Genomic DNA, 12,347 nt, shown 5'->3' on the forward strand with positions numbered 1-12,347 from the left:
GGAAAGTCTTCGGAGGTTACTCATTAGACTCCTCCACTCCATTATTAATTCATCCTCCGATCCGCAGCCTCACAAATCTCCAGCAATTTGGCCACTGAAGCCTGCGAACCAGCGACATGAAAGAGCGGTGACGTAGACGAGGGGCACGGATCCATCCATCCCGTATGGTGGAGGGACAATGCCGATCCCCCCAAGACCTCACCGTGGAGATGATCGGCAAACACCACGCTGCTAATCCTGCACAAATCTCCTCCGCACACAAAGACACTTCATCAGGACTAGATAAAGGGCCGGCCGCCATTGTCCGCCCTCCACACCCTCTTAGTTTTACTTAAAGGTTTAAAGGGAAACAAATGAAGGCTGTAAATGCCGGGACATGGAACCTTCTCATCTCTTCAGATCATTGACTCTGGATTTTTTGGAGTTTTGTGACCTCTTCCCCCCAGATGTGCAGAATGTGGCTCAAATCTGCTGGACTATTGTGTCCATTGTTTGATCTGACTGTGCTCAAGATTATACAGTCACAGCACTGCCAGAAAGCGTGAGAAAAAGCACCCAGAGCCGGCAGACTCCCGCACACACACACCTTGTGCTCACCAACTTCATCTTTGTAAAAAAAATAATAATAATTTCTAACTCTTTTGAACTTTTTGTTTTTATATATTTGAAAGTTTGTTTCTTTTTTGCACTTTTGGTTTCCCAGGTATGCTGGGAGTTGTAGTTCCCTGGCAGCCACAGGTTGCAGACCAGCTTCATGGAGTATATAGAGCTGGGGGTTTACTCCACTGTACGTCCCCCTTGTTTGTAGTTGTGGATTCAGCAGATGATGTCGCCTTTATAATATATCCATAATAAACGGGAGAGGAAACCTCATCACATCCCGGGGGAAATCTACAGCAAAGGCAAATTTAATTACAGGATTCCGTCTCCGAGGACTCTGGGTAATTTCCATTACTGGCAGATAACTGTAATACAAACCTCCAACCAACTAAGACTATTATACCCGGCGGTAAGCCGTATCCGCTGGTAACAGCACCGGCAACCCTCCCCCTGAGGAACCATAATGTCTAACAAGAATACTCACCCACCATAGTAATACTGCCCCGAGAGGTCTACATTACCACCCACAAGGGGGCAGTATTATAGTAGTTATATTCCTGTATATAGGGAGCAGTATTATAGTAGTTATATTCCTGTATACAGGAGCAGTATTATAGTAGTTGTATCCCTGTATATAGGAGCAGTATTATAGTAGTTATATTCTTGTACATAGGGAGCAGTATTATAGTAGTTATATTCCTGTATATAGGAGCAGTATTATAGTAGTTATATTCCTGTATATAGGAGACAGTATTATAGTAGTTATATTCCTGTATATAGGGAGCAGTATTATAGTAGTTATATTCCTGTATATAGGAGCAGTATTATAGTAGTTATATTCCTGTATATAGGAGCAGTATTATAGTAGTTATATTCCTGTACATAGGAGCAGTATTATAGTAGTTATATTCCTGTATATAGGGGCAGTATTATAGTAGTTATATTCCTGTATATAGGAGCAGTATTATAATAATTATATTCTTGTACATAGGGGGCAGTATTATAGTAGTTATATTCTTGTATATAGGTGCAGTATTATAGTAGTTATATCCCTGTATATAGGAGCAGTATTATAGTAGGTATATTCCTGTATATAGGAGCAGTATTATAGTAGTTATATTCCTGTATATAGGAGCAGTATTATAGTATTTATATCCCTCTATATAGGAGCAGTATTATAGTAGTTATATTCCTGTATATAGGGGGCAGTATTATAGTAGTTGTATTCTTGTATATAGGAGCAGTATTATAGTAGTATATATTCCTGTATATAGGAGCAGTATTATAGTAGTTATATTCCTGTATATAGGAGCAGTATTATAGTAGTTATATCCCTCTATATAGGAGCAGTATTATAGTAGTTATATTCCTGTATATAGGAGCAGTATTATAGTAGTTATATTCCTGTATATAGGGAGCAGTATTATAGTAGTTATAATCCTGTATATAGGGGCAGTATTATAGTAGTTATATTCCTGTATACAGGAGCAGTATTATAGTAGTTATATTCCTGTATACAGGAGCAGTATTATAGTAGTTGTATCCCTGTATATAGGAGCAGTATTATAGTATTTATATCCCTGTATATAGGAGCAGTATTATAGTAGTTATATTCTTGTATATAGGAGCAGTATTATAGTAGTTATATTCTTGTATATAGGAGCAGTATTATAGTAGTTGTATTCTTGTATATAGGAGCAGTATTATAGTAGCATATATTCCTGTATATAGGAGCAGTATTATAGTAGTTATATTCCTGTATATAGGAGCACTATTATAGTAGTTATATTCCTGTATATAGGAGCACTATTATAGTAGTTATATTCCTGTATATAGGAGCAGTATTATAGTAGTTATATTCCTGTATATAGGAGCCGTATTATAGTAGTTATATTCCTGTATATAGGAGCAGTGTTATAGAAGTTATTTTTATGTATATAGGGGCAGTATTATATCAGTTATAGTCTTGTATATAGGGGGCAGTATTATAGTATTTATATCCATGTATATAGGAGCAGTATTATAGTAGTTATATTCCTGTATATAGGAGCAGTATTATAGTAGTTATATTCCTGTATATAGGAGCAGTATTATAGTAGTTATATTCTTGTATATAGGAGCAGTATTAGAGTAGTTATATTCCTGTATATAGGGGCAGTATTATAGTAGTTATATTCCTGTATATAGGAGCAGTATTATAGTAGTTATATTCCTGTATGTAGGGGCAGTATTATATCAGTTATAGTCTTGTATATAGGGGGCAGTGTTATAGCATAGACTATTGTTCTTGACTGGTTGTATAGGATACATATTGAGTTTGGTTCATGATATTACTCTGCATGTTCCTCTCCCATCATGAAGCAGTTTTATAGATTTGACCTATTGATCTTTGGGGTTTCTTCCTCTCGGTGATCGGTATATCCTGTGATGTTTTTATTGATATCTGATTTGCATTATTTTTGGTTTCTCATTTTTTCAATATTAATTACCTTTTTTTTAAATGTTTTTCTTCTTTTAGGCAGAACTTGGTAAGACAAAGAGGAGATGTTACTCTCTACCAGGAGCAGACTTTACGTACGGCCAGAACAGCTTCCTGCGAGAGGGTGGAGTGGCGGAAGGTAGGAGCGGGTGCTGTGATGGTGACTTGTGTGTCAGTTATGGCTATGCTTTGGTCTGTGAACATTTTATAGGCAAAGAATAGGTCAGAATAATCAGTGTATAGTGTGATCATACAGACCCCTCACAGTCATCATACTGACTTCTCAGTCATCATACAGTCCCCTCACATTGACCAATGATTTCGAGCTCCATACTCCTTTCTGTGTATGGGTGTATGGGGGTCTCTTGTCTCTTCCTCACCAGACATTGTCAGGAGAGAAGGATCGGCCATGTTGGATTTCAGCCTGATCCTGCGCTTCTGCTTGAAGTTTGAGGGACAAAACATATGGACTCCCAGTCACTCCGAGCGTGCACGTGTATGAAGAGATAGTAGTCAGCCAACCAGTGTATTAGATGTGGGGTGTACAGAGCTGTACTACAGGGCCATAGATGTGTACAGAGCCCTGTGGTATCTCCTACATAAGTGTCTGTAGTGTGACTGTATGGCCTCTGTGGCTGTATAACACAGGATGTAATTGTTCCCCGTTTCTTCTCCTCCGTGGTCAGCCATCGGTCACTGGCGGACAGTGGAGGCCCGGGCTCACCAGAGGAAGCTGGAGAGTAACTTTGTCGCTTTGAATCGGGAAGCCGTGAAATCTGGGTTAGTCACCGCGGCCGAACATCAAGCCTTCCGCAACACGCACACCATCTGGCGCCCCATCAACGAAGGACGGCTGAAACCGCGAGGTCAGCGCCTCCCACAGGACATGACTTACGGCATCTGCACAAGGTAAGGTCAGTGGTGGTGTCATCTGCCTCCATATTGTATGGGACCAGTCGCTGTCAGATTGCTGGGGAGCTGTAACCTCAGTAATGTCACCTGCTGCCCTATTGTATGGGGCCAGATTGTTGGGGAGCTGCCATGTTGTATGGGACCAGTCGCTGTGATATTGCTGGGAAGGCGCCATATTGTATGGGACCAGTCGCTGTCAGATTGCTGAGGAGCCGCCGTATTGTATGGGACCAGTCGCTGTTAGATTGCTGAGGAGCCGCCGTACTGTATGGTACCAGTTGCTGTTAGATTGCTGAGGAGCCACCGTATTGTATGGGACCAGTTGCTGTTAGATTGCTGAGGAGCCGCCGTATTGTATGGGACCAGTCGCTGTTAGATTGCTGAGGAGCCGCCGTATTGTATGGGACCAGTCGCTGTTAGATTGCTGAGGAGCCGCCGTACTGTATGGTACCAGTTGCTGTTAGATTGCTGAGGAGCCACCGTATTGTATGGGACCAGTTGCTGTTAGATTGCTGAGGAGCCGCCGTATTGTATGGGACCAGTCACTGTTAGATTGCTGAGGAGCCTTTGGAGCCAGGAGGCCTATTTTGATTGGGTGGGAAATTGTTCACCCTGATCTTCCTGGTTCAGGAGGCAGGAAAGTAGGAGAGATGAGAGATGATGTAACTTCAGTAATGGCCGCCACCTAAAGGGACTGTATAAAGCTGTCATGTTCCTTTTTAAAGTTTATAAAGTTACTTCACCGAGCAGCTCTAGTGTTCACCTAATTCTTATGTTTCCTATTCCGAGGATAGACATTACACTTAGCCTCTTATCTCCCGCCGACCCCTATTACATCTCTGGGGTTTGAGGCCTTTTAAAAGCTTCAGTGTAAAACCGCGACCACCAGGATCCAATCCAGCAAAGTGCTTCACTCCTGCGGACGCCCGATTCATATCCCGACACCCTCCTCTGTACGACCGGTGGTGTCACCGCCCCCCTCAGCACCTCACATTAACGCTTAGCACTTTAGATAAGAGCCCATGAAGGTGGCCTATGATTCAGGAGGGGGAGAAGAGGAAATTCACTGCGGTAACCATTTACCGGGGTCAGAAGGGAGCGTCTGAAGATGGAATCCGCAACGTCCCAGTCTACACAGGGTTAGCTGTGGAACTGTGGCTCATGCCCATTAACTTTACTGGAGCCATGTTACAGTACCAGACTCAACAGTCCTGCTTTTCTAATCCTGGACTTTTCTGATAACTGGAGATTTAAAGGGGTAGTTCACACACACAAAAAATTTCTTTCAAATCAACTAGTGCCAGAGATTTGTAATTTACTTCTATTAAAAAATCTGAAGTCTTCCAATACTTATCAGCTGCTGTTTGTCCTGATAAGTACTGGGGGACTGGAGATTTTTTAATAGAAGTAAATTGCACTTTCAGGCACCAGTTGATTTGAAAGAAAAAAAAAATTGTAAACTTCTCGTTTAACATTGCCAGTGAAGACCCTTTAAGACGAGGAGAAGGGGGAGGGGTCGGCGTATGGTAAATGGCGCTCTACAGATGCAAATTGAATGGATTTTAAAATGGTATTTAATGACGATTTTCATAGCCGACATTAACATTAATTGCAGCCAAATGAATCTGTTCCATTACTCTGCTGTTAGATGCAAACGGCCTGGCTATAAAGCTTCATCATGATCAGCCCGGAGCCGCATGACAGCCCCGCGCCGCAAAGTGCCCGCAAAGAGGCCTTTTATGGATCACCAGTATCCCCCGAGCCGACCCCAATCAGCATCAATTCTGATTAATTCCTCAGTAAATGGAGGTTAAATCGTTGGCGGTACCAGCGGCATGAAAGGCGCTCAAAACCCGGCGGCCATTCAGCCCCAGGAAAATGGCGGTGTCATATATTCTTGCCTGTATATGGAAAACATATGACGAGGGGCCCGGGTAATGAGTGACCCTAATACCTTCCCTAGTCATAAAGCCCCCCAGGGCATACTCATACTGGATTAAAAGAGGGGGGCAAACAAACTAGGCCTCATAGGAATGCAGGGGTTTGACCCCTTCTGCCCTTTTTACTCAGGGGTGCGAAGGCCTCATCAGGGGTGAGGAGTCAGGGATGGGAAGGCCTCATCAGGGGTGAGGAGTCGGGGATGGGAAGGCCTCATCAGGGGATGGGAAGGCCTCATCATGGGTAAGGAGTCAGGGGTGGGAAGGCCTCATCAGGGGTGAGGAGTCGGGGATGGGAAGGCCTCATCAGGGGATGGGAAGGCCTCATCAGGGGATGGGAAGGCCTCATCAGGGGATGGGAAGGCCTCATCAGGGGATGGGAAGGCCTCATCAGGGGTAAGGAGTCAGGGGTGGGAAGGCCTCATCAGGGGTAAGGAGTCAGGGGTGGGAAGGCCTCATCAGGGGTAAGGAGTCGGGGATGGGAAGGCCTCATCAGGGGATGGGAAGGCCTCATCAGGGGATGGGAAGGCCTCATCAGGGGTAAGGAGTCAGGGGTGGGAAGGCCTCATCATGGGTAAGGAGTCAGGGGTGGGAAGGCCTCATCAGGGGTGAGGAGTCGGGGATGGGAAGGCCTCATCAGGGATGGGAAGGCCTCATCAGGGATGGGAAGGCCTCATCATGGGTAAGGAGTCAAGGATGGGAAGGCCTCATCAGGGGTAAGGAGTCAGGGGTGGGAAGGCCTCATCAGGGATGGGAAGGCCTCATCAGGGGTAAGGAGTCAGGGATGGGAAGGCCTCATCAGGGGTAAGGAGTCAGGGGTGGGAAGGCCTCATCAGGGGTGAGGGATGGGAAGTAGGGATGGTACAAACAGAGTTCGGTTCGGGTTCGTATGAACCAGAAACCTCAGTAATGATTCCCGCTGTCTGCCCGCTCCGTGCAGCGGGCGGATCCAGCGGGAGGACCACCTGGAAAACTGGGATATAGCCATAGGCTGTATCCCAGTTTTCCAGGCGTTCCTCCTGCTGTATCCGCCCGCTGCACGGAGCGGGCAGACAGCGGGAGTCCGATGCCGAGCGTTCGGGTTCGGACCATCCCTAGTGGGAAGGCCTCATCAGGGGTGAGGAGTCAGGGATGGGGAGGCCTCATCAGGGATGAGGAGTCAGGGATGGGGAGGCCTCATCAGGGGTGGGGAGGCCTCTTCATGAATAAGCTCTGCTGCATTGGGATAGGGTGGGGGTTGTGGAATAATTCAGCTCCAGTAGGGGGGTGCTTCATTCTAATTATAATATTCCCGCCCATGAGGATCAGCAGCTGTATATGTGTTTTTCTGCTCCCTACATGGCGGAGAGGCAGCGGCCATACTGGTGGGGGGTGGGGGGCAAAATGGTGTCTACCTACAACCACCACTAGGGGCACCCTACTCCATTCACTCCATACCTCCATTCAGTAGGGGCTGTGTGAATCAGTCCTGTGAGTGCCCGAGATGTTAACGCTGATTCAATGTAACAAAGCCTCAGCTGTGAGCCGTGTAACTTCTAGTGACTATACATCTATATACACACACATGTACTCGGCCAGTGAGGCAGCCACGACCACTCCTGGTACCTGCTGTGGTGGCAAAGTCTCTGCCAGGACAGCTCTGCTGGGATTAGTAGTTCTTCAGCTGTGTCATCTGCTTGTATTCTAGCATCTGGTTAATCCGCTGTCGGCGCGGTTGGCAGCGTTAATGATCTCCAAGATGCGGAGCTGTCACTCAGGATCCGGCGTCCTCACATGTCACACGTATCGGAAGCTGTCAATCCTGTCTGTGAATAGAAACCGCCAGACAGAGAATCCTGACTGACGGGCGATTCCAAGACACTCACAAAGTTTTCTCCATTCCTACTTACTGTATGACGTCGCCATGAGTGCTGTCTCCCCACATTGTGAGATACACAGCTTAGATACACAGAGCAAAAAACAGTATGACACAGGGTAAGCCTAAATACATCAGCTCTGCTACCCGTATCACACATGGTAGGCGTAGATACACCATAATAGGGTGAGAAATAGTCTGGTAAAACAGTGTATCTAAGCCTATCATGTGTGATACTGTCTGTTGAGCTGGTGTATCATGCCTGTCTGCTGAGACGCTGTATCTAAGCCAATCATCTGCGATACTGTCTGCTGAGCTGCTGTATATCTGAGATACATTGTCTCAGCAGACCGTATCAAACATGATAGGCTTAGGTACACCAGCTCAGACAGTATCACATAGAATAGATTCAGATACAGTTGCTTGGAAGGCTGTATCACACAATTTAGATACAATGTCTCAGCAGACTGTATGGTGCGAAAGGATTAGATACACGAGGGAAATTTATTGATGACTTTTCATCCTAACATAAATATTGGCGCAAATCCAAAGGCTTCAAACCCCCCAGAATGCCCCTGATTGCTTGGGGAGTGCGCCCCCTATACTACAGGGTGATCGGGGGATGAGGCATGGCTACACCTCCCCTGCCCCCCGGGATGGTACTCGCTGTAGCTTCACTGTATCCGAGCCTCACGCGGTGCGATACCTCATCTCACAGTTGTTATAATTGAGCCTTGATGTAAATGCGGATCCCAGTACAGAGTCCCCGGCTGCGGAGCGCCCCCTTAATGTTCTGGCACAGCGAGTCTGATCATTAGGTGATACACCCAGTGATCTGTACCCAAATTATCCAGCTCTCTATTCATTTATGTGCCGATTATAATAAGGAGACGCTGGAGTTTACACCGGATAAAACCCAATAGACATTAATGTAATCATATCCGGACTAATCCGCTGCCAGGATCCTGCCCAGAATACACAATGGAGCCCGCCGTCATCTGTGTGTGACTGCGTACCATACGAGAGGGTTAGATACACCGCTCAGCTGTCTGTACCACACTGGAGGGTTAGATACACTGCTTAGCTGACTGTACCACACAGTAGGGTTAGATACACTGCTTAGCTGACTGTACCACACTGGAGGGTTAGATACACAGCTCAGCTGACTGTACCACATGGTAGGGTTAGATACACAGCTCAGCTGACTGTACCACACGGGAGGGTTAGATACACTGCTTAGCTGACTATACCACATGGTAGGGTTAGATACACAGCTCAGCTGACTGTACCACACGGTAGGGTTAGATACACTGCTTAGCTGACTGTACCACACGGTAGGGTTAGATACACCACTCAGCTGGCTGTACCACATGGGAGGGTTGATACACCACTCAGCTGGCTGTACCACATGGGAGGGTTGATACACCACTCAGGTGACTGTACCACACAATAGATACACTGGTTCAGCAGCATATCGCTGGTGTGTATAATGGTCAGGTAGTTAATCAGTCACTATCGTTCAAAAAATCGTTAGATCGTTCGGATTTAAACGATAATCATTTTGTGTAATAGCAGACAACGATTAAATGACCAACGAGAAATCGTTGGTCGTTTGATAGAATTTGGACCTACTTTTATCTTTGATCGTTCGCACATCGTTCGGTGTAATAAGAAGTCATAGCTGAAACGTATGCAATAGGGACGACAAAACGTATGCAAGAACAATCATAAGTAATGATCATCAATCCGTGTAATTGGGCGAACGGTTCTGGGTCGTTTGCCATAGGGGTCGTTTGTGATCGTTGATCAAAATCGCTTGGTGCAATAGTACCCTAACATCCACATGATGCCAGGACTCGCTCCGTGCTCCAGGTCTGATGCCATTGTAGACACTATCGGGGGAGGATGGGGGTCACATGACCGATCTGCATGACCCATACACAGCGAGCTGCCATGTCCTGTGTCATCTGACTCCTTTCTATCATAGACAGCAGAAAGTTTTTCAGCAGTTTGCTCTACAGCAGCTCTTGTGTGGGATCAGAGCCCTCATCACCCGACACACACATCAGTGAGTCTTGGGCCCCCATCCCCATGTCTCCTGTCGTCCGTCCTTGCACACACTTGGTCGGTACTGACCACTATACACTGGGGACCCCACAGGACTGGCCACTCTGGAGATGCCGGGGTCTACACATCATTACCATCCCTGGTCACAGTCACTAAGATCCTTACACTTTACCATTTTTTCAGCTTCCAGCCCGGTTCTTTGTCCGTATCTATCCCCTTCTCTGTATCGGAATCCCTCTTGGTGCTTTTAATGTTCTGGCTGATGGTGTGGGTACATTCACCAGTCTTCTCTGCGTCACTGCTGGATTCTCAGGATTTCTGGACCATCAGATGGAGCTGTATATTGCTGCCCGGCACACGTGGGGTTAATCCAGGCAGGTTGCGGTTCCTCTCCCTTTTCCCATCCTCCTCCCCGTTCGCTCAGGATGTCTTGGCTGCATCTTGCACAGGCCGCTTTGTTGTACGAGTCATAAAAAGGCCATTTTTCATGTGTGCCCCCCCCTTCCCTGCTCCTCTCCGTCAGACATAGATTTATACTCTCCCTGATGCCTGTGGCATTCACAACTGGGGAGGGGTCACGGGAGGCGCTGATGGGACAATAATGGATACATGGCGGGGGTCCCCAGGGCTTTGTCCGGCCGGGTACCCTATCCATCAGCCACCAGAACCCATGCCAAGGTCAGCGCTAACAAGCCGGTGCCAGCGTCCCCGATCCCCCATGGGGAAAGCTCCAATCAGCAGCCTGGAATTCTCTCTTATGTGTGATCCTTACAAGGTCTGGCGGGAGGAGAGGATGCGGCAGGTGGAAGCCACCGCCATCTATCCCTGTACCTATAGAGCCCCTCACCTACCTACCCAGCCGGCCATTACTGCTTCATGTAAGTGCAGGAAGTCCTCCAGGTCTCCTGTATACACTGTATACAGCTACACGCACACATCTGGAGGTATAGCTGTAGCTTCTTGGGAAAACAAAGTTGTGGGATGGTTCCAGACCCGGTTACTGCAGATAATAAGGAACACGTATATATATATGTGTGTGTGTGTGTGTATATGTATGTATGTATTTATATATATATCCGCTATGTGTAAACCTATTCATTTCCACAAAAGAAACCATAGAGAGGTAGATGAAGCAGAGCCCAGCCAGGAGCGCCCAGTTACCCATGCCTTTCAGTGCATCCGTAAAATGTCATGTGATCCACTCCCTGGAAGCAGCCATAGATGTAAGAGCCACACATAGGGGGCGCTATAATACCACAGTGCTTTACCTCCCCCCTCCACACACACTGTACAGACAGGTAACACCGGGGGAGGACAAGGTGGCGGCTTCATCAGGGATCTGGTTTCTGACCTTTTAGTTCATAGTCAGTTGGAAAGCAGCGACTCCCAGCGTGTTGTTCACACAGAGATAATGGGGATTGTAGTGCTGGAAGCCAAAGGATGGAGACTCTGGAAACAGACTGTGACATCTGTGATCTGCTGCAGCCATGTCAGAGAGCGGAGAGAAGAAATCACAGTAATCTCCTTAGTATATACCAAGAGCAATGGCCAGGTGTATCAGACGATCAGGATCAGTAATGTACACAGCGACCCCACCAGCAGAATAGTGACTGCAGCTCTGGAGTATAATACTGGATGTAACTCAGGATCATTAATGTACACAGTGACCCCACCAGCAGAATAGTGAGTGCAGCTCTGGAGTATAATACTGGATGTAACTCAGGATCAGTAATATCTGTACACAATGACCCCACCAGCAGAATAGTGAGTGCAGCTCTGAAGTATAATACTGGATGTAACTCAGGATCAGTAATGTAATATCTGTACACAATGACCCCACCAGCAGAATAGTGAGTGCAGCTCTGAAGTATAATACTGGATGTAACTCAGGATCAGTAATGTAATGTATGTACACAGTGACCCCACCAGCAGAATAGTGAGTGCAGCTCTGGAGTATAATACTGGATGTAACTCAGGATCAGTAATGTAATATATGTACACAGTGACCCCACCAGTAGAATAGTGAGTGCAGCTCTGGAGTATAATACTGGATGTAACTCAGGATCAGTAATGTACACAGTGACCCCACCAGCAGAATAGTGAGTGCAGCTCTGGAGTATAATACTGGATGTAACTCAGGATCAGTAATGTATGTACACAGTGACCCCACCAGCAGAATAGTGAGTGCAGCTCTGGAGTATAATACTGGATGTAACTCAGGATCAGTAATGTATGTACAAAGTGACCCCACCAGCAGAATAGTGACTGCAGCTCTGGAGTATAATACTGGATGTAACTCAGGATCAGTAATGTACACAGTGACCCCACCAGCAGAATAGTGAGTGCAGCTCTGGAGTATAATACTGGATGTAACTCAGGATCAGTAATATCTGTACACAATGACCCCACCAGCAGAATAGTGAGTGCAGCTCTGAAGTATAATACTGGATGTAACTCAGGATCAGTAATGTAATGTATGTACACAGTGACCCCACCA

General features: G+C 46.4%; 2 protein-coding genes across 5 annotated transcripts in view; both read left to right on the plus strand.

Moving 5' to 3' along the window:
* The window catches only part of GTF3C4 (general transcription factor IIIC subunit 4), a 660,517-nt gene that overhangs the window by 523,252 nt on the left and 124,918 nt on the right, over positions 1-12,347 (plus strand). The window lies entirely within an intron of this gene.
* Positions 1-12,347, plus strand: part of CFAP77 (cilia and flagella associated protein 77) — a 79,490-nt gene that overhangs the window by 44,385 nt on the left and 22,758 nt on the right. For all 4 annotated transcript variants that reach the window (XM_069986450.1, XM_069986451.1, XM_069986452.1 and 1 more), the window contains exons 2-3: positions 3,119-3,218; positions 3,766-3,988. In XM_069986450.1, coding sequence (XP_069842551.1) covers positions 3,119-3,218; positions 3,766-3,988 — 323 coding nt within the window. The remainder of the gene's footprint in view (positions 1-3,118; positions 3,219-3,765; positions 3,989-12,347) is intronic.

This window comes from Dendropsophus ebraccatus, chromosome 10, assembly GCF_027789765.1.
Source record: "Dendropsophus ebraccatus isolate aDenEbr1 chromosome 10, aDenEbr1.pat, whole genome shotgun sequence".
NCBI classification, from domain to species: domain Eukaryota; kingdom Metazoa; phylum Chordata; class Amphibia; order Anura; family Hylidae; genus Dendropsophus; species Dendropsophus ebraccatus.